This window comes from Thunnus maccoyii, chromosome 10 (genome assembly GCF_910596095.1).
Source record: "Thunnus maccoyii chromosome 10, fThuMac1.1, whole genome shotgun sequence".
NCBI classification, from domain to species: Eukaryota; Metazoa; Chordata; class Actinopteri; order Scombriformes; family Scombridae; genus Thunnus; species Thunnus maccoyii.
The window spans coordinates 1,388,781-1,412,291 of NC_056542.1; the positions used below are offsets into that span (position 1 = coordinate 1,388,781).

At 38.4% G+C, this 23,511-nt stretch overlaps 2 protein-coding genes across 2 annotated transcripts; both read right to left on the reverse strand.

Annotated features, from left to right (window-relative positions):
• Positions 1-3,636: 3,636 nt before the first annotated feature.
• Positions 3,637-9,931, reverse strand: LOC121906123 (HEPACAM family member 2-like). The gene is made up of 6 exons (XM_042424806.1): positions 9,859-9,931; positions 9,262-9,633; positions 7,764-8,051; positions 7,068-7,152; positions 6,577-6,635; positions 3,637-4,165 (listed from the first exon to the last, which is right to left on the reverse strand). Exons 1-5 carry the CDS (start codon positions 9,908-9,910, stop codon positions 6,596-6,598), a joined length of 837 nt encoding a protein of 278 aa, XP_042280740.1. The 5' UTR covers positions 9,911-9,931; the 3' UTR covers positions 3,637-4,165; positions 6,577-6,595.
• Positions 9,932-14,452: 4,521 nt separating this feature from the next.
• Positions 14,453-20,518, reverse strand: LOC121906000. Its single transcript, XM_042424639.1, has 6 exons — positions 20,392-20,518; positions 19,795-20,166; positions 18,802-19,086; positions 17,788-17,872; positions 17,298-17,356; positions 14,453-14,943 (listed from the first exon to the last, which is right to left on the reverse strand). The coding sequence occupies exons 1-5, from the start codon at positions 20,441-20,443 to the stop codon at positions 17,317-17,319; spliced, it is 834 nt and encodes a 277-aa protein (XP_042280573.1). The 5' UTR covers positions 20,444-20,518; the 3' UTR covers positions 14,453-14,943; positions 17,298-17,316.
• Between the last annotated feature and the right edge of the window lie 2,993 nt (positions 20,519-23,511).

The following is a 23,511-nucleotide window of genomic DNA, read 5'->3' on the forward strand; positions in this document are numbered from 1 at the left end:
ACTCACCAAATTTGGCACGCACATCAGGTCTGGTAAAAAATTTGATAAAATGTAAAAATAAACCCCCAAAGTGCCAAAATGTGCTCTCTAGTGCCACCTATGTAACTAAAATGGCTGGCACAGCCCGTAGGAATGTCGTAGAATGGTCGAACCAAAACTCAATTATTCGTCTCATTAAGACCCACAAATCATATGCTGACACCCCTGACCTAAATCCAACAGGAAGTCTGCAATTAGCCTGTCAATTTTGGCCCCCGAACAAACGCAATCTCCTCCGAGAGCATTAAGGGTGTCGACTTCAAACTTTGATACATGACTTATGACACTATGCTGAAAAAAAGTAGTTAAAAACTTTATAATAACTTGAACGGTTTGGATTTTATAAGCCCCGAAAGTTGCAGTGCCACATCACACCTTACAATGATAAGCAATAGGGAGGCATGAACTTTGTGTCAAACAGAGGCTTCTGACATCTAAACTATAAGTCTGACCACTTTCAAACCTGTATCAATGGACTCCCAACGAAATTTCCTACAAAATTATGATTTTCAATGTAAGATTTGGCCAAAGTAACAGGATTTATGAGGAGATTTCACAAGAAGAGTACTTAAACATTATCCTCTCCAACTGAGAGGAGAATGTGGAGGCTGGTCCATAGCGGCAGAGGAGGTTGATCCTCCTGTTTTTTGAGAGGCAAGAGGGAGATCAAAATATAAAAAAGAATATTTGGTTGAAATTAACCATTACCAAATCTCAGTATTATTTACAACATATTTTTTCTCTCTCACAAAATGATGCTCCAAGGGAGGACGGCCTCCCTAACCAATCAACAACCAGAATGCAATATTGACATGGAGTTGGTCCAATGATAGTTTCCAGAATTCATCTTCAATTCTCTCCACTGTAAGGCAGAGTAGCAGCAGTAGATAGCTCCTTGCGTTAGCCAACGCAACAGCTGGCTTGTTGTTGCAGCCTGAAGGACTCTTTATACATCCACGGAAGGACTGTTAAGGACTGTTGTTAAGCTAATGGGAGAAATGATCTGGACTGTGCAGCGCAGCAGCAGCAGGACACCGCCAGGGAGCAGCTGGAGAGAGAAGCAACCGGAGAAACAACCAGGAGAGTTAGCTTGTTTGTCATTGTTGCTAATGATATCAGACTGGTTAAGCAGCACTCATAAAGTTCTGTTAACTAACAAACAAGATGACCAACAGCCACAAATGGATGTTATGACATGAATACTTCATCTCCATGGTAGAAAGAAGACATCAGATAACGTGAGTCAGATACAGCTTCTGTCTCTCTGTCGCTAATTTCATCTCTGATCGTTAAATGTCTCTCTGTGTGGCTGTTGTGTGAATTTATCTCCTCAACAGGAATGCAGCACAGATATATCTATATAATGTGTTGTGGGTAGTTTGCTTGTTGAAGTTACAGTGAGCTGTCTGGACTCACTCATTCATGTGGAATTGATCCCGTTTTTAATTGAGTGGTTGTTCAGTCACCTGTTGATGTGATTAGTGAATGAGTGCAGGAGGTCTGGCTGCTTGCTTCTGACAGTATCTTTAGTTCGTTTTTAAGCTGAGTCGTATATTGAGTAATAAGCTTAAAGTAACTAGAATAACAAGTGGTAACTAGTGATGTAACTGATCATAGTTGATCCATGATCCGTTCAGATCGCCCCCCCACAGTTCGGCAGGCATATGCGGCAACCGCAGATTAATTGCAAAATTGAATGTCTCATTTAAGACAAAGTAAACAAACTGCTGTAAGTACAAGTCATGAGCATTTCATCAGGTGGGGGACAATGATATAGTTCGCTGCGGTTTGTTGTAAGATTCCATGTTGGTTTTCCTCCTGTCCTCCCCAATTTTTTGAGTCACCAGCCGCCACTTGTATGGGGGTTGAGTGCAGCTCATTTTTGTAGGATACAGCAGAAAGGCCTATATACATACAGTACATTATATACAAACTTTGTGATAAATGAAGTTTGGTGTTATTATCATTTATTTTACAATAATTATAGGTCTTATATTTATAATGCAGTAGTGGGGATGACCTATGAGGGGAAGGGAAAAAATGGAGTGAGGGTGACAGTTTAGTGATAAAGTGCTGTAGAAAAATACCATCAAAACTAAAATTTGTAGCTCTGTACTGCAGTTTTTCCTTTATTAGGGCCCGAGCACCTAGCGATTCACTCACACTCTCCATTCAAATATATGAGTATTTTTCTGCAGTTACTTATTGTCTCTACACACCTGGCAGTACACAGTCAGGTGTAAGTCTTTACCTTTCTAAAAATAGACTTGATGAAAATTAGGAAATTCATTTGTTTTACACACAAACTCATCAAGAATTTTCAATTTACTAATTGAAATTCAAGTGAATGGGCCCAAAACTTGCTTAATTTTGATGACACAGGAGTGAGCAAGACAGACACGTCTCACCCTGCAGAAAATTCTCATCCTCACACTGTTGAGATTTGATGTTTCGCCATGACAGAGGAAGTTGCACTAACTTTAGTTCAAATGCTCCAGTCGGCACCAAACTTTACATGTTTCACAACAGTCCAGGCCTGAACACGTCTACATGACAATATTCAATCAGTAATTCAAACTGGCTGAATAGCGCCCCCTACGAAATTTCAACGAAGCAGCCCCAGCAGCAGGCAAAATAGTGGACAAAGGAAGTGATGTTTATCTCCTTCTTGCACTGTCTGAAAACAGCTGGGTCTGAAGACATCTACATGCCCGTCACAGAAGCCCTTTGACTGTGCCGCACCTCGATGTACGCAAGGGTGCGAGGGCCCGTTCATCGCTGCTTGCAGCTTTAATTGTTACTATACTTCCACCTGCAGCTCAACAGGGAAACACTGTCCAAGGAAACACAAAGAGGGAATTTGATGCTAAAAAGACTGTAAATGTGTCAGATATTCACTTGATATGACTAACTCAGACTGCTGAAGCTGAATAGAAACTTCACACAGACTTTTAAACGACTGTGTGGACACACTGTGGATTTTGGCCTCCATCACTTCCATTGAAAGCACATTTGAAGGATCTTTTAATATCCAGTATGAACAGGAGGAATGATTACAGCGAGGAAAACCTCTTTCACTTTTCATATGGACACCTGACTGCTGGTTTAAAAGACACTGGAAACACTGGGAACCTGTTCTTTAAGTTTATGACAAAAAATTGAACATCCTGACAAAATGTGAAGTTTCACATACTTACTGATTAGCTCAACAATGTAAAGCAAACAGGTACAGTAATAAAACAGCATCACTAAGATCACTAGACAAAAAATGTTTGTAAAAACACTCAGATTTTGTTGTCAACAAAGTCTGAGTATTAAAAAATCCTGCATAACTTTTATCCATGTAAATTCATAATAAATTCAAATAAATAACAGAAAACCACAAAATCCCGGAAGTTGTGGAAGACATCTTTCACAGTTTTCTGAAGTTTTATTGGTCAAGCAAGTGATGGATGAATCAAGAAGATAATCAGCAGATTAATTGATAATGAAAATAATCTTTAATTGCAGCTCTACATATTTGTGTGAAATCCCAAAAAACATGTTTAGATTTAGTAATAATATAAATATTTATTAATAATAAAAATTCAGGCCATTTTTTGAGACCTATTTCCAATAAAACACAGAAAACGATTCAGTATGTAACTTCATTAACCACACAAGTCCAACTGCAGCTGCTACATAAATGTGAAATTAAATAAATAAAATAAATAAATAAATTGAGTGAAACAGACTCCATATTTTTATGATGGCAATGTTACATCAAATACAAATAGTCTGAATATCTTAATGAGCCAAAGCTGATAAATGAAGACAACAAAGAGTCTGATGGACAGTAAACAATATCTGGACACCATTAAAAACAGAATGATTCTTCATGTGAAAGCAGCTGGTCAGATAGATACAGTTCTTATATACAGAATATATCATATTAGAGCAGATATGTTATTATTCAGATGCTAACGTCAGTCTGCCCTCGTGTCACAGCTGAAGTCTGCAGGCTGAAACAGGAAGCAGAGCTCAAACAGCACAGATGAGATGAAGAAGAGAAAAAGGGAAAGCAGCCACAGCGGATCGAAGCTGATGATGAAGACCAGCAGTCAGACTGTAGAAAGCTCACAGATCACTGTGGAGGAGAAAAAAGTGACATTTTAATTACAAACACAATCTGAAACAACATCCTGATGATTTCTCTGTTCTTACAGTCGGACCAGCAGAAGATCTGAAAATGTAGTTTGTCCTGAGAGTGGAGCTGGAGGAAAGATCATTTCTTTTTGTTAAAAGTATTATTATAAACATGTGAAGATAGGACTGAAAAATATGGCATGAGGTTTATTAAAATACATCAGCTGATATATGAAGTCCAACTGAAGTCACATTTAATGGTCCCTCTTTGCAGTCAAAAATCATGTCAACATCATGTGTTCTTTTAAATGTACTGTTAATAGTCTAGTATCATTAGAATGAAGAAAAATATCAGAAATGTGCATGTTGGTGTCTGTGTTTGATTGACAGCAGCTTGGGGGGGTGTCGGTGTCTGTGTTTGATTGACAGCAGCTGGGGGGGGGACGTGTCGGTATCTGTGTTTTATTGACAGCAGCTGGGGGGGTGTTGGTGTCTGTGTTTGATTGACAGCAGGTAGGGGGGCGTGTCGGTGTCTGTGTTTGATTGACAGCAGCTGGGGGGGTGTTGGTGTCTGTGTTTGATTGACAGCAGCTGGGGGGGTGTTGGTGTCTGTGTTTGATTGACAGCAGCTGGGGGGGAGCGTGTCGGTGTCTGTGTTTGATTGACAGCAGCTGGGGGGGAGCGTGTCGGTGTCTGTGTTTGATTGACAGCAGGTGGGGGGGGGGGGGGGGGGGGGGGGGGGCGTGTCGGTGTCTGTGTTTGATTGAAAAGTAAACAAACTGCTGCAGTTATAAGTCACAGACAGACAGCGTGTTGCACAGAGCGAGTGATTGACAGAGCAGATATGTTGCTGTAGCAGACCAAAAAAAAGTCAGTTTAATTTCAGTTGGACTTAAAAAATGACATGAAGAAAAAATCTGTTTCATAAATAAATTATACAGAAATAAACAAAAATCGACATAGCATTAGACATAATATACAGAGTAGTTTAATGAACGAGTGGATCAATAAAATCTAAAGAGTTCATCTTCCAGGGAGCAGGTATGAAGTCTGTCCTACACATTAAATGATGCAATTTACTTTTGTTAAAAGCTTTAAAAGATTTTGTGTCCGTCAATATTCAGACCAGAGCTGCAACTAACGGTTATTTTTGTTATTGATAATCTTTTAATCAAAGAAATGTTAAAAAATAGTAGAAAAGGAGCCTACAGTGATGTGTTCAATTAGCTTGTTTTGTCTGACTATCAGTCCAAAACATTAAGATATTCAATTTACTGTCATATGTGACAAATAAAAACAATAAATCATCACATCTGAGAAGCTGGAACTAAACAATGTTTTGAGCTTTAAACTCAGACTTCTGCTGGTGTCTAATGACTGATGTGATTTTTTTAACCTTTGACAGAGTTGCAGCAGAGGATGAGGACATGAAGCAGGTTCCTGTTTTCTGCTGTTTTTTCTGTTATTTGAGTTTACAAAATTGTCACTTCCTCATTTAAATGCAGCTAGAGTTCCCTACTAGGGATGTGCAGAGAGCCCAGTATTTGTATTTGTATCTGTATTTGCTGAGGCAGTTAAATTATCTGTATTTTTATTTGTATTCGAATAAAAGTGGAAAGAGACTTTAAAATCCTGTTTTTGTATTTATTACACTTTTAATTTTAGAAAATTAAAGTGTTACAATAAGTGTTCATGAATAAACTACCTTATGAAGGACGACGTCCCCACTGCGCTGACTACTGAGATAAAACGCAGACAGACCTCTACCTATTTATACACCCATAACACACAGACAGCACAGTGTGTAACATAAAGGGAAGAACTTCAAATGTGATTATTGTTTTGCACTTTTCATTTATTGCCTATTCTTTACAACCTAACTTTGTGGAAAGGAGAAGGGGAACAACAGGTTATGGAGAGTCTCTTGAGAGCACTTCACTTGTGTCAGTAACTCAGCTTTATCTCTGGGGAACACCCCCAACTCCAGGACTGATGTCCAAATAAGGAAATGTGCGTCATGTAGCAAGTGGATGTGACTCCCCTCGTTGAGACCTGCTGATAGACGTCACAGCGGAGCAGAGGAGAGACACTGAGATAGTGATGTAATCGACCTGCATGCATGTTTTTTTCTTCTGGAAAGCAAATAATTTTAAAAATATTTGTATTAAACAAATATTCGTAAAAAAAAAACACTATTTGTGCTTTGCCAAATTACGTATTTGTATGCGGGCACACCCATATTCCCTACATCAGAGTATCTGCTATTCAAACATTATTTGTTTTTACATAAAGAAGTGAGAGTGACAGAAACAATCTGTTCTCCACCAGCTTCTGCTGTTTTTAACAGGATGTGATGGAGGTTGAATGTTAAATGTAACGTTTTAAAAGTTTGTTTGATTATCGGTGACTCACCTCCACGGTCACACGTCTCTCAGTTCTCTGCTGCTGCTGCTTTCTTGCAAACACATGTCCTGTAAAGAAAGATGTAAAAACATTGAGGAGTCCAAAAAAAACTCTAAGATATTAATTTACTCAAAAAAGTTTACGATAATGGGGCAGCCAAGGTGCACAGAGAAGGGAAAGACGTCTAAGAGATGAGAACTCCAGCAACACTTGTATTATTATTCAAATCAAGTTATCTATATGCCACCTTCAGGTGGGAAGAGCAAAGGACCGAGAACGGATCCCTGAGGTACTCCATGAATGAAATGTTAGGTGGAGGATTTGCAGTCCGCAACAGTCAAACAAAAGGTTGTTTCAGAGAGACAGAAATAAAACTAATGTAAAACAATACCTGACAGGTCTATCTAAAGATAGAATAACCATGGAAACGTTCTCATATGGTGATGTTTTGAGACTGATGTACTGAGTAATGATTACAGAGAGAGGAAGGTGATAGTTACCTTTTGATGATGATGGCTGTCACTATGACGATGAGCACAGTGTGCAGCGTGAACAGAACCACACGAACAATCAGCTGTTTCGTGACTGTAAAACAGATCAAACGTTTCTGAGACGTTTTTAAAGAAATGTCCAAACTGAACTGATCAAACATCTCTGTGATCATTATCTAGTTTATCTGTATTATGACATCATGGTTCAGTTTCAATCATATCACATGATGTTTATCAGCAGATCAGATCAGATCAGACTCCTGCAGGTTAAACTGAGCTAATAAACACTTTTAGTGCTGACTGACTCTAACAGACTGGAAGAAACAAAGGTTACGATATTGTAACCCTGGTTCTATAAGCACAGACCTTCTACTGGACTATATGGGTACTAGTTCTCCTCCAATCATACGCACACATTCACTCACTGAAATTTGCATGTGTATAGCCTGCTAATCAGGACCGTGTCCCAAAAAGTATTTAAGACATCAGGGATGTATAAAGCTGCAGAATGAACACTGTATACAGACACCTGAGCAGAGAAGCTAAATTGGTCCGTTGATGATGTAACAACATATTTCAACATTGTTTGTTGGTACCTGTCAGTACCTGTCAGTACCTGTCGGTCAGCACTTGTCTGTTTAAAGTGTTTACAGACGCAGTTTGTTGAGTTTCTGACAGCTCAAAGATAAAACTGATCTAACAAACCTTCATCTTTCTCCTTCTCCTCTGCCTCCTTCACACACACGGCGTACGGCGGGGAGATTGTCTTGTTATTGGTTTTCAGACCACAGGTGTAGTTCCCAGAATCCTCTGCAGTCAGCGGGCCGAGCTGGAGGGCGGGGCCAGACTGTGGGAGGGCGCTGCCATCTTTGAACCAGGTGACCTCCAGCTGGTGGAAGGTGCAGGTTGCTGTTGTGCAGCTCAGTGTGACTTTTTGATTCTGGCTCAGCTCTCCGGCATCACTGGAGCTGTTTATTCTCATTTTAGGTTCATCTAAAGTAAAAAAAGTATTTTAGTTTCTCTCTGTGACCACAGATGATTATTACTGGAGGTAGCAGCAGTCAACATGATGTTATTATCAGTACATGCAGCAGACATGTTAAAAGTTTAAAGGCAGTGACAGTAATGTACAAGAATCAAACTACACAGGTTTGCTTCAGTATTCAGGAACATCATGTAAGAACATTTCTTCTCCTGAAGCTCTTCATACATCTCTGGTTTCAGCCTGATGAACATCTGAGCTGAACGTTCCTGACATTTCATCCTAAAATGTGCACATAAAGCAACATGAGGTCTGCAGTAAGTGATGTTACACAACATGAGACTGGACAGACCAGCAGAAACAGCCTGAGGCACAAACATCTGGCTGCATGATGATGAACAGAAGTTTGTTTTACCAGAAACTGGAACGTCACAAATTCTCCTCAGTCACTCGTACTTGATTTTTATTTTTCAATCTGAGAGAAGTTCACATCGTCACTTCTTAGATGTGAGGATTTGCTGTTTTTCTTCAACATGTATAAAAGGTTCTGCACATTATAAATTATATTTTTTGACTATTTTGTAACATTTCATTGACCAAATGTTTAATAGATTAATTAAGAAAATAATCGTTAGTTGCAGCTCTAAAACTAAGTTGTAAAAATGTTTTTAAACTCATTAGAATTATTTTTTATTATTTACCAGAACAAGACAAATCAACACAAACATCCTGTTCACTGCACAAACAGAAACAACAACAAACAAACAAATAAAAAAAACATACAAAATAAACAAGCAGAGAAACGTTAACTAATAACAACAACAACAACAAGTCCCACAGGACACCCCCTCTATACTTCCTGGAGCTGCTTGTTACACTAGTTTTCATTTTTAAAAAGTTTCTCAGAGTGAACTTCCAGTCATGAATTATTGGAAGTTTGATTTCCAAAACTTTAACTTTTTGCACATCAAAGAAGAGAAAATGATCATCCAGCCCAACAGATGCTTTATCTGCTCTAAACTATATTTGTGAATACAAAGTGAAGGAGATAAAGACATACGACACTAATATTTCTCCATATCAAGCCGTAACTTTTGAACCTTCTAACAGTCCCAGAAAGCACAGAGCAGGAAACTGTCCTGGTTTTAGGACTACAAACTCTAAATCTGATTCATCTTAATAAGTAATACTTGTGTTATTATTAGCATGAGAAGCTCTTACCAGTGACTCTGACTCTCACTCCTGACACCCCAGTAAAATGTCCTGCAGGGTTGTCAGCTTCCATTCTGAAGTAGAAGGTTGCGTCGTCCCTCATCTGAATGTCTCTGATCTGTAAAGTGCAGTTTCCCTTCATGTCTCCCAGGTATTGGTAACGAGAGTCGGGCATCCTTGAGTTGCTGTCATACACAGACGGGGTGGTCCCATGACAGATTTCATGGTCCACACACCAGCGGACTTTGACGATCCGCAGTGGAACTTCTTTTCCATTCTGAATGAAGGACTTCCGTGGTGTGAAGGTGCAGGGGAGGGTAACAGTCGACCCTTCCACAGCACAAACAGGAGGTGGATAGTTTACACCTAAACCAGCAACACCTGCAGAAAAACACAACAGAGTGAAGACAGATGAGTTCAGGAAAATGTAAACTGAACAATAACTTTAATTTGACAACAGTGATGGAAAATACAAAGTTCTGGATTTGATGATTTTGATGTGAAAAACAGAAACTGTGTTTGGACAGAAATATAAATATGTGATGTTTTAGAAAACGCCAACAACAGTAATTATATATATATAAATATATACAATTCATTTCTTACCAGCCAGAAACAACATGAAGCTCCAGGGAATCTTTTTGTCCCAAACTGCCATCCTTACTTCTTTATAAGTCAATTTAACTTTTTCCTTGTTATATCTGATCAAACAGCAGCAGTAACAACGCTGACTGACCATCAAACTGACAGAAATAACATCACACTTCCTCCTTTTTATCTGTTTGTTTTCACCAGTTTCTCAACATTTCCTGTCATGTTGACACCTCTGATCAGAAACATATCTGTGATGTCACGCAGAGGTGCTGTAACAGTGTTGTCCAATCGTAGCTCAGCAGACGTACCTGTGCATGGCAGCTCACTGAAGACAGACTGATTGAGAACTTTAAGTGTGGAAATGATGTTAATTGCCAATTTACTAATAAACTAAATTAAACTAAAAATAAATATATAAATATAAATAATATAAATATATAATAATATAACAGCTTCATCACCTATAAAACAAACATGTTGTGTTTGTGTCAGTCAGACAGTCATTAATGGACTTTTCTTTATTCCTTTTCCTCCTTTCACAACATAGTTTCAGTAAACAGGTAATAAGATGTTAATAAGTATAAGTGGCTGCTTCAGTTATATCACACTGGAAGAGATCTGAGGCAGCAGCCAGAAACACAAGATAACAGACTTTAGCTTCCTGCTGTTTAGTCTACAGATCCCTCCAGACATGTATTAAGACTTATAAAAATACTCTACTGGCAACAATAATGTGTGTCTGACATGGTTTTTTCACAAAAAGAGTACTTTAAAATCTGTTCCTTCTCTCTCATCAAAGACTCCAGAATCTCTGAATATGTAAATATTGTTCATTTTTAAAGTTTTCCTGCTGGACACAAGATGTCTTTTATTTTTCTTTTTTTACTGTCCACCATTTTTATTTTATTTTATTTTATTTATTTATTTTGTGAGTGTCCGAATTCACAGTGTGCAAATGTACGAGTGTAGTTTATAAATCTATATGTGGTGTATAAATGTAGTGTATATAAATATAGCACAAAAAGTACGGAAATTTGTGTTTGGTAGATTATTTTTTTGTTGTAACAATGCTTCTTGGCAATAAATCTTATACTGTTGGAAAGCCTGTTTATTTCCCTTTTAAATGGTGCCACATTTGTAAGGAACATGCATTTGTGGGATGCATGGCAGAATAAGCTGTTTGGCAGAGAAGATTTGGCAAATTTTTCATGGGCGCAACCCACACACTCAGCTCTGCTGCTCATCCCACAAATGCATGTTCCTTAAAAATGTGGCACCATTTAAAAGGGAAATAAACAGGCTTTCCAACGGTATAAGATTAATTGCCAAGAAGCATTGTTACAACAAAGAAATAATCTACCAAACACAAATTTCCTTACTTTTTGTGCTAAGTTTATATATATATATATATGTGGTGTATAGGGAAGCTTGCTGCTGCAAACTAAATCATATGCAGGTTTATGCACTGTGACCAACACTTCCTTCCAAGTCTAAAATTTTCTCATTGTTCATTTTCTATGAAACTCTTATTCCTGTTTGGAGTGAATATCAGTTGAACTTGAACTTCCAACTGTGTTCTGTCTATTAACATGTAAAGTTTACACAAGTATCTGAGTGTACCAGTGACATAGGGTTGAGTGGGTTGGTCCTTGTTGTCATATTACATCAGATATAAGACCCTGGTTAAGGTTAGTTCAGCTAGTTAACGGCTTAAACAGACTTAAACAACATTACTACAAGTGTTGGATTCTCGGGGCATTTGCGGAGATATAGTTATAAGCAACTTAAAAAGAATGTGGGAGGATGGTAAACACACACACACACACACACACACACTTTTTGGCCTCCGCACCTCTGATATGAATCCGGCCCCTCTGGTATAAATGTAGTGTGTAAATGTAAAAAAGCTAAAGAGGTTGTAAACCACTGGTTTCATGTTTAACAATGTGTTGTATTTTAAAAGCTTGTTATATTATCCATTGTGTCAAACAAAGAGTCATAACTCTATTGATCCATGTATTCCTATAGCTCTCAGTAGTAATGACTTTATGAGCTTTTTTAATGATAAAATTCTAACTATTAGAGACAAAATGAACCACCTCCTGCCCTAGACAGGCACCAATTTCTCCCAAAACACAGGTACCTTAGAAACAGCTGTAAATCCTGACATATATTTGGACTGTTTTTCTCCAGTAGACTTGTCTGAACTAACTTCAATGATTTGTTCAGCTAAACCATCAACCTGTCTCTTAGATCCCATCCCAACTAGGCTGCTTAAGGAAGCCTTACCCTTAGTTAGCACTTCTTTACTAGATATGATCAATCTGTCTTTAGTAACAGGCTATGTACCACAGTCCTTTAAAGTAGCTGTAATTAAACCTCTTCTTAAGAAGCCTACTCTTGATTCAGGCATTTTAGCCGATCATAGACCTGTATCTAACCTTCCATTTCTCTCTAAGATCCTTGAGAAAGCAGTCTCTAATCAGTTATGTGACTTTCTACATAACAATAGTTTATTTGAGGATTTTCAGCCAGGATTTAGAAGCATCATAGCACAGAGACAGCACTGGTGAAAGTCACAAATGACCTCCTAACTGCATCGGACAAAGGACTTCTCTCTGTCCTTGTCCTGTTAGATCTTAGTGCTGCATTCGACACAATTGACAATCAAATCCTTTTGCAGAGACTGGAACATTTAATTGGCATTAAAGGAACTGCATTAAGCTGGTTTAAGTCCTATTTATCAGACCGATTTCAGTTTGTACATGTTAATGATGAATCCTCCATGAAGGCAAGAGTTAGACACGGAGTTCCACAAGGTTCTGTACTTGGACCGATACTATTCACCTTGTATATGCTTCCATTCGGTAATATTATTTGGAAACACTCCATAAATAAACATAAACATTGTTATGCAGATGACACCCAATTATATTTATCAATGAAGCCTGATGAAACCAATCAGTTAAACAAACTCCAAACATGCCTTAACGACATAAAGACCTGGATGACCTGCAATGTTCTACTACTAAATTCAAATAAAACTGAAGTTATTGTGCTTGGCCCTAAACACCATAGAAACACATTATCTAATGATATAGCTACTCTGGATGGCATTACCCTGGCCTCCAGCACCACTGGGAGTTATCTTTGATCAGGATATGTCCTTTAACTCCCACATAAATCAAATTTCAAGGAATGCCTTTTTTCACTTACGTAATATCGCAAAAATCAGGCACATCCTGTCTCTAAAAGATGCAGAAAAACTAGTCCACGCATTTGTTAATGTTCAGGCTGCCCTAACAAGTCTCTAAAGACTCTCCAGCTGGTCCAGAATGCAGCTGCACGTGTTCTGACTAAAACTAGAAAAAGAGATCATATTTCTCCCATTTTAGCTTCACTACATTGGCTTCCTGTAAAATCTAGAATAGAATTGAAAATCCTTCTCCTAACTTACAAAGCCCTTAATGGTCAGGCACCATCATATCTTAAAGAGCTCATAGTACCGTATTATCCCACTAGAACACTGCGCTCCCAGTATGCAGCTTACTGGTGGTTCCTACAGTCTTTAAAATTAGAATGGGAGGCAGAGCCTTCAGCTATCAGGCTCCTCTCTTGTGGAACCATCTTCCAGATTCGGTCCGGGGTGCAGACACCCTCTCTGTGTTTAAGAGTAGGCTTAAAACTTTCCTTTTTGATAAAGCTTATAGTTAGGGCCGACCAGGCTCGCCTTGGATCAGCCCTTAGTTATGCTGCTATAGGCCTAGACTGCTGGGGGACTTCCCATGATGCACTGAGCTCCTCTCTCCTCCTCCTCCTCTCCATCTGTATGTATTCATGTAACATCAATGCATGTCACTAACTTTGCTTCTTCCCCAGAGTTTTTTGTGCTTTCTCATCTCGAAGGAAACCCTGGGTTGTAGGCCGAGCCTTTGAGGTCCTTCACAGTCCTGTTGGCATCCTTCCCTGGCTGCTGCTGTTGCTGTTGCTGCTGTTGTTGTTATTGTTATGATTGTTGTTTATCTGTGAAGTTTCACATACTTACTGATTAGCTCAACAATGCAAACCAAAGATGTATAGTAATAAAACACCATCACTAAATACAGTTGACTGTCTACTAGATAAAAACAAACAAGTTTGTAAAAACACAGATTTTGTAGTCAACAAAGTCTGAGTGTTAAAAACTCCTGCATAACTTTTATCCATTAATTAATTAATAAATTAAATTAATTTCATATATATGTATAACAGAAAACCACAAAAATCTAAATATGTCCCCTCTAATTGCTGCTTTTTCTTCTTTTACATTTTACTAAACTGGATATCTTTGTGTTTTGGAAGCTGATTGGACAAAACAAAAGTGATGACATCACCTCAGATCCCAGAAGTTGTGGAAGACATCTTTCACAGTTTTCTGAAGTTTTATTGGTCAAGCAAGTAATGGATCAATCAAGAAGATAATCAGCAGATTAATCGATAATGAAAATAATCTTTAATTGCAGCTCTACATGTTTGTGTGAAATCCCAAAAAACATGTTTAGATTCAGTAATAACGAAAATTCAGGCCATTTTTTGAGACCTATTTTCAACAAAACACAGAAAACGATTCGGTATGTAACTTTATTAACCACACAAGTCCAACTGCAGCTGCTAAATAAATGTGAAATCAAATATGAAATAAATTGAGTGAAACAGACTCCATATTTTTATGTTAGCAATGTGTCTTCAAATACAAATATTCTGAATATCTTAATGAGCCAAAGCTGATAAATGAAGACAACAAAGAGTCTGATGGACAGTAAACAATATCTGGACACCATTAAAAACAGAATGATTCTTCATGTGAAAGCAGCTGGTCAGATAGATACAGTTCTTATATACAGATATATAGAATATATCATATTAGAGCAGATATGTTATTATTCAGATGATAACGTCAGTCTGCCCTCGTGTCACAGCTGAAGTCTGCAGGCTGAAACAGGAAGCAGAGCTCAAACAGCACAGATGAGATAAAGAAGAGAAAAAGGGAAAGCAGCCACAGCAGATCGAAGCTGATGATGAAGACCAGCAGTCAGACTGTAGAAAGCTCACAGATCACTGTGGAGGAGAAAAAAGTGACATTTTAATTACAAACACAATCTGAAACAACATCCTGATGATTTCTCTGTTCTTACAGTTGGACCAGCAGAAGATCTGAAAATGTAGTTTGTCCTGAAAGTGGAGCTGGAGGAAAGATCTTTCAAAAATCATGTCAACATCATGTGTCAACATAATTTTTTTTAATGTATTGTTAATAGTTTTGTATCACTACAATGAAGAAAAATATCAGAAATGCGTGTATCAGTGTCTATGTTTGATTGACAGCAGCTGGGGGAGTGTGTCGGTGTCTGTGTTTGATTGACAGCAGCTAGGGGGACGTGTCGGTGTCTGTGTTTGATTGACAGCAGCTGGGGGAGCGTGTCGGTGTCTGTGTTTGATTGACAGCAGCTGGGGGGTTGTTGGTGTCTGCGTTTGATTGACAGCAGCTGGGGGAGCGTGTTGGTGTCTGTGTTTGGTTGACAGCAGCTGGGGGAGCGTGTCGGTGTCTGTGTTTGATTGACAGCAGCTGGGGGGTTGTTGGTGTCTGCGTTTGATTGACAGCAGCTGGGGGAGCGTGTTGGTGTCTGTGTTTGATTGACAGCAGCTGGGGGAGCGTGTTGGTGTCTGTGTTTGATTGACAGCAGCTGGGGGGACGTGTCGGTGTCTGTGTTTGATTGACAGCAGCTGGGGATATGTGTTGGTGTCTGTGTTTGATTGACAGCAGCTGGGGAGTTGTTGGTGTCTGTGTTTGATTGACAGCAGCTGGGGATATGTGTTGGTGTCTGTGTTTGATTGACAGCAGCTGGGGTTATGTGTCGGTGTCTGTGTTTGATTGACAGCAGCTGGGGAGTTGTTGGTGTCTGTGTTTGATTGACAGCAGCTGGGGTTATGTGTCGGTGTCTGTGTTTGATTGACAGCAGCTGGGGAGTTGTTGGTGTCTGTGTTTGATTGACGGCAGCTGGGGATATGTGTCGGTGTCTGTGTTTGATTGACAGCAGCTGGGGAGTTGTTGGTGTCTGTGTTGGATTGACAGCAGCTGGGGTTATGTGTTGGTGTCTGTGTTTGATTGACAGCAGCTGGGGTTATGTGTTGGTGTCTGTGTTTGATTGACAGCAGTTGTTTAATGTGCTGCAGCTGAGCAGCTAGTTAGCTATCTAGCTGCTAACTGACATTAGCGGTGCACTAATGTGGGTTGTTGTTCAGAGTCTGTGGCTCTTGTGTTGTGTAGCAGGATGCGATCAGGCTCAGTGTGACCATCTGCTCTGCTGATGATAGAATGACACGTTATCGCTTTGCAGAGACTTGATCTGCTGTATAGAAACAAGGACTCCAGCTAAGCGGATGATGGAACAGTATTTAATCTAAATAATGTAAAACTAGGGGGCGCCATCATGAAACCAAAGAATTTAAAATATAGGTTTCTCCCTATTGGTATTTGATTTTTTCTAATAGGAGAACACAGAGCGAGTGATTGACAGAGCAGATATGTTGCTGTAGCAGACCAAAAAAAAGTCAGTTTAATTTCAGTTGGACTTAAAAAATGACATGAAGAAAAAATCTGTTTCATAAATAAATTATACAGAAATAAACAAAAATCGACATAGTATTAGACATAATATACAGAGTAGTTTAATGAACGAGTGGATCATTAAAATCTAAAGAGTTCATCTTCCAGGGAGCAGGTATGAAGTCTGTCCTACACATTAAATGATGCAGTTTACTTTTGTTAAAAGCTTTAAAAGATTTTGTGTCCGTCAATATTCAGACCAGAGCTGCGATTAATCTTTTACTCAATGTAATATTAAAAAATAGTAGAAAAGGAGCCTACAGTGATGTGTTCAATTAGCTTGTTTTGTCTGACTATCAGTCCAAAACATTAAGATATTCAATTTACTGTCATACATGACAAATAAAAACAATAAATCATCACATCTGAGAAGCTGGAGCTAAAGAAAGTTTGGCTTTTTCTTTCGATCGACTAATCACTGCAGATTTAAACTCAGACTTCTGCTGGTGTCTAATGACTGATGTGATTTTTTAACCTTTGACAGAGACAACAAGGAGAGCTGCAGCAGAGGATGAGGACATGAAGGATGTTATGACATTGTCTGATATGAAGCAGGTTCCTGTTTTCTGTTGTTTTTTCTGTTTTTTTGAGTTTACAAAATTGTTACTTCCTCATTTAAATGCAGCTGTAGTTCCCTACATCAGAGTAGCTGCCATTCAAACATTAATTAGTTTTTACATAAAGAGGTGAGAGTGACAGAAACAATCTGTTCTCCGTCAGCTGCTGCTGTTTTTAACAGGATGTGATGGAGGTTAAATGTTAAATGTAATGTGTTAAAAGTTTGATGTGATTGTCTGTGACTCACCTCCACCTTCACACGTCTCTCAGTTCTCTGCTGCTGCTGCTTTCTTGCAAACACATGTCCTGTAAAGAAAGATGTAAAAACATTGAGAAGTCCAAAAAAACTCTAAGATATTAATTTACTCAAAAAAGTTTACGATAATGGGGCAGCCAAGGTGCACAGAGAAGGGAAAGACGTCTAAGAGATGAGAACTCCAGCAACACTTGTAACATTATTCAAATCAAGTTATCTATATGCCACCTTCAGGTGGGAAGAGCAAAGGACCGAGAACTGATCCCTGAGGTACTCCATGAATGAAATGTTAGGTGGAGGATTTACAGTCCGCAACAGTCAAACAAAAGGTTGTTTCAGAGAGACAGAAATAAAACTAATGTAAAACAATACCTGACAGGTCTATCTAAAGATAGAATAACCATGGAAACGTTCTCATATGGGGATGTTTTGAGACTGATGTACTGAGTAATGATTACAGAGAGAGGAAGGTGACAGTTACCTTTTGATGATGATGGCTGTCGCTATGACGATGAGCACAGTGTGCAGCGTGAACAGAACCACACGAACAATCAGCAGTTTCGTGCCTGTAAAACAGATCAAACGTTTCTGAGACGTTTTTAAAGAAATGTCCAAACTGAACTGATCAAACATCTCTGTGATCGTTATCTAGTTTATCTGTATTATGACATCATGGTTCAGTTTCAATCATATCAAAAACACTTCAAATACTGCTCAGACTTTCACTCTGCGACACAGCTAATAATGTTTTGGGGTTTTTTCACACAAAAATGTTTAATTTACTCTTTAATTGTTTGAGATCAGACGTCCTAAAGAGACATCCTCTCCACATAGAATAAATGTCTTTGAGGTTTTTGACAGTTTAACAATGATGTGAGTTTTATCTGGTTAATAAGAGTGATGAAGTGTTTATTATTGAGTCTCATATCTTCATCATTTTGTTTAGTTCATGTTTGATATGAGTGGACATGAGAGCTGCAGTTCAAAATGTGTCAGAAACGTTCAAGAATAAAGTTGTTGGGTCAGTTTGCTTGAATGTTCTGTAACGTTCCTGCTGATGAAGAGTTCAGTGATTTAAAGTCTGTGTTTTCCTCAAAGAGCTCAGACTCAGACTGGAGTTAGCATTAGCATTAGCATTAGCATTAGCCTGCTGCAGCGTCTCAATGTGCATCAAATTGAATCAAAAGAGATAAAATTGTACTTTTGATGATCATCTTTTTCTGTTTTGTTTATCCTGACAGCTGGACAGTTTGATAGAAAATGTTCATCTGAACATCAGGGATGTATAAAGCTGCAGAATGAACACTGTATACAGACACCTGAGCAGAGAAGCTAAATTGGTCCGTTGATGATGTAACAACATATTTCAACATTGTTTGTTGGTACCTGTCAGTACCTGTCAGTACCTGTCGGTCAGCACTTGTCTGTTTCAAGTGTTTACAGACGCAGTTTGTTGAGTTTCTGACAGCTCAAAGATAAAACTGATCTAACAAACCTTCATCTTTCTCCTTCTCCTCTGCCTCCTTCACACACACGGCGTACGGCGGGGAGATTGTCTTGTTATTGATTTTCAGACCACAGGTGTAGTTCCCAGAATCCTTTGCAGTCAGCGGGCCGAGCTGGAGGGCGGGGCCAGACTGTGGGAGGGCGCTGCCATCTTTGAACCAGGTGACCTCCAGCTGGTGGAAGGTGCAGGTTGTTGTGCAGCTCAGTGTGACTGTTTGATTCTGGCACAGCTCTCCGGCATCACTGGAGCTGTTTATTCTCATTCTGAGCGGTTCTAAAGTAAAAAAGTATTTTAGTTTCTCTCTGTGACCACAGATGATTATTACTGGAGGCAGCAGCAGACAACATGATGTTATTATCAATACATGCAGCAGACATGTTAAAAGTTTAAAGGCAGTGACAGTAATGTACAAGAATCAAACTACACAGGTTTGCTTCAGTATTCAGGAACATCATGTAAGAACATTTCTTCTCCTGAAGCTCTTCATACATCTCTGGTTTCAGCCTGATGAACATCTGAGCTGCATAAAGCAACATGAGGTCTACAGTAGGTGATGTTACACAACATGAGACTGGACAGACCAGCAGAAACAGCCTGAGGCACAAACATCTGGCTGCATGATGATGAACAGAAGTTTGTTTTACCAGAAACTGGAACGTCACAAATTCTCCTCAATCACTCGTACTTGATTTTTATTTTTATTTCCAAAAGATTAACTTTTTGCACATTAAAGAAGAGAAAATGATCATCCAGCCCAACAGATGCTTTATCTGCTCTAAACTATAGTTGTGAATACAAAGTGAAGGAGATAAAGACATACGACACTAATATTTCTCCATATCAAGCCGTAACTTTTGAACCTTCTAACAGTCCCAGAAAGCACAGAGCAGGAAACTGTCCTGGTTTTAGGACTACAAACTCTAAATCTGATTCATCTTAATAAGTAATACTTGTGTTATCATTAGCATGTGAAGCTCTTACCAGTGACTGTGACTCTCACTCCTGACCTCCCAGTAAAACGTCCTGCAGGGTTGTCAGTTTCCATTCTGAAGCGGAAGGTTTCGTCGTCCTTCATCTGAATGTCTCTGATCTGTAAAGTGCAGTTTCCCTTCATGTCTCCCAGGTATTGGTAACGAGGGTTGGGCATTGTTGAGCTGCTGTCATACACAGACGGGGTGGGTCCCTGACAGATTTCATGGTCCACACACCAGAGGACTCTGACGATCCGCAGTGGAACTTCTTTTCCATTCTGAATGAAGGACGTCCGTGGTGTGAAGGTGCAGGGGAGGGTAACAGTCGACCCTTCCACAGCACAAACAGGAGGTGGATAGTTTACATCTACACCAGCAACACCTGCAGAAAAACACAACAGAGTGAAGACAGATGAGTTCAGGAAAATGTAAACTGAACAATAACTTTAATTTGACAACAGTGATGGAAAATACAAAGTTCTGGATTTGATGATTTTGATGTGAAAAACAGAAACTGTGTTTGGACAGAAATATAAATATGTGATGTTTTAGAAAACGCCAACAACAGTAATTATATATATATAAATATATACAATTCATTTCTTACCAGCCAGAAACAGCATGAAGCTCCAGGGAATCTTTTTGTCCCAAACTGCCATCCTTACTTCTTTATAAGTCAATTTAACTTTTTCCTTGTTATATCTGATCAAACAGCAGCAGTAACAGCACTAACTGACCATCAAACTGACAGAAATAACATCACACTTCCTCCTTTTTATCTGTTTGTTATAACCAGTTTCTCATCATTTCCTGTCATGTTGACGCCTCCGATCAGAAACAGAATAGAGCTGTAATGGAGAGCATCATCCTGATCGCCTCAGTGACATAAAATGAATCATTTTGCATCTGTTTTTTCCTTTATTGAGTTTGTGAGTATTAACTTCTCCCCTGAACAGTGTTGTCCAATCGTAGCTCAGCAGACGTACCTGTGCATGGCAGCTCACTGAAGACAGACTGATTGAGAACTTGAAGTGTGGAAATGATGTTAATTGCCAATTTACTAATAAACATAAAAAATAAATATATAAATATAAATAATAGAAATATATAATAATATAACAGCTTCATCACCTATAAAACAAACATGTTGTGTTTGTGTCAGTCAGACAGTCATTAATGGACTTTTCTTTATTCCTTTTCCTCCTTTCACAACATAGTTTCAGTAAACAGGTAATAAGATGTTAATAAGTATAAGTGGCTGCTTCAGTTATATCACACTGGAAGAGATGTGAGGCAGCAGCCAGAAACACAAGATAACAGACTTTAGCTTCCTGCTGTTTAGTCTACAGATCCCTCCAGACATGTATTAAGACTTATAAAAATACTCTACTGGCAACAATAATGTGTGTCTGACATGTTTCTAGTACTTTAAAATCCTTGAAATGGCATCTATCCTCTCCCTCATCAAAGACTCCAGAATCTCTGAATATGTAAATATTGTTCATTTCTAAAGTTTTCCTGCTGGACACAAGATGTCATTATATTTACTGTCCACTGTTTTGTTTGTTTGTTTGCTTGTTTATAAATGTATATATATATGTATATATATATATATATGTGTGTGTGTGTATATATATGTATATATATATGTGTATATATATATATATATATATATATATATATATATATATAAACTGCTTCAAACTGAATCACATGCAGGTTTAGTCACTTCCTTCCAAGTCTAAAATTTTCTTATCATTCATTTTCTATGAAACTCTTGTCCCTATTTAGAGTAACTATCAGTCAACTTGAACTTCCACAGAATGAATGATGAAACTGACAGATGACCAAATATAGAAAAGAGTTACTGACAGGAGCCACACACACACACACACACACACACACACACACACACACACACACACACACACACACATAGACACACTGTGAACTCATCCTTTAAATAAATGAATAAACAGTCATGATGACATCAGCTTTATTCAGTTATTTCTGGTTGGATTTCTGTAAATTACAGTTTATAGAAACAGATCTGGAGAATATTATATATATATATATTATATCAGTTTTTGTATTTGAGTTCATTCTCTAGTTGTGAGTTACTTTTTTTTTTTTTACTTTTTAGCAGATTTTATTGTTTATATATTTTATGTTTTCACAATGTTTATGTTTGTTTGACATTTCATAACCTTTTATCTTGAAACATGCAGCTGGTCCTCAGGTGAAACAGCTTCAGTGGATTAAAGACAACAGACGTCACACTGAACACTGAACTGTCTCACCTGTGTTTCAGAAATCCTCTCGTCCAATCAGAGGGCTTCACGGCTCACTGCGCGCCTCCTGAGTCGTGGCTGGTGAACATCGATTTGGCTAAATCACAAAATGAATCTCTTGGCTGTTAATATGTTCTCTGTTATTTTTTCAATATTTTTTTCAAAAATAAACATATGCAGACCACAAACACAGACCTGTAAGGCAAAGCAAGTTTATTTGTACAGCACATTTCAACAACAAGGCAATTCAAAGTGCTTTACATAAAGCATAAAAGTCATCGAGACAGAACATAAAAGCAACGAAAGTAAAAAGACATTTAAATAGAATCAGAAAGGGTTAAATTTGTAAATAAAAGAAGCTAAAAAAAGAATAAGACAGATAAAACAAGAGAATAAAAGTTACAGTGCAGTGTAAGATATTAACCCTCAAATTTGGTTTAATAAAAGGCGGCAAACAGAAAAGTCTTCAGCTGTGATTTAAAAGAACTGAGAGTTGCAGTAGTTGCAGTTTGCTGGTAGTTTGTTCAGATATGTGGAGCATAAAAACTGAACGCTGCTTCTCCAGGTTTAGTTTTGACTCTGGGGACAGAAAGCAGACCTGATCCAGACCACCTGAGAGGTCTGGATGGTTCATAATGTAGCAGCAGATCTGAAATTTTGGTCCTAAACCATTCAATGCTTTATAAACCAACAACAGTATTTTAAAATCAATTCTTTGGCAGACAGGAAGCCAGTGTAAGGATCTGAGAACTGGAGTGACATGATCCACTTTCTTGGTCTTAGTGACTCGAGCAGCAGCATCTGAATCAGCTGCAGCTGTCTGATGGATATTTTAGGGAGACCTGTGAAGACAGCGTTACAGTAGTCAAATCTACTGAAGATAAATGCAGGACAAGTTTTTCCAAATCCTGATGAGACATAAGTCCTTTAATTCTTGATATATTCTTCAGGTGATAGTAGGCTGACTTGTAGGAGCCTGTAGTTTAATGTATACAAAGTAATCACAATTTGAAGTGCAATAAGCTCTAAAATCTTTTTTTTTTAAAATTGCATCACAAATACATTGTGTCATGTTTAAGAAAGCAATTTCCTAAAACAGCAAATAAAACAAACAAACAGGATATAGTGCATTTGTTGGGGACTATTTTCAGCGGTGGATGAATCTACATTCGGTGCTGTAGTGAGTGTTTCTGGCAGCAGGACGGTGTTTGTGGGAGTTTCTGTGTTCATGGTGATGAAGAACATTTAAGTGTTTTTAATAGTTTTTTCAACAACAAGAGGAAGAAGCTAAATCGCAGCACTCGTTAGTGAATCAGCTCACTGTTGGTTTGACTCTGCAAGAAGAAAATGATAAAATACCAGACTTCAAATGTTTCTGACAGTAACATCAGCTACTGCAGGCTGTAATATTCTCCTCTAACATCTCTGTGACGTCA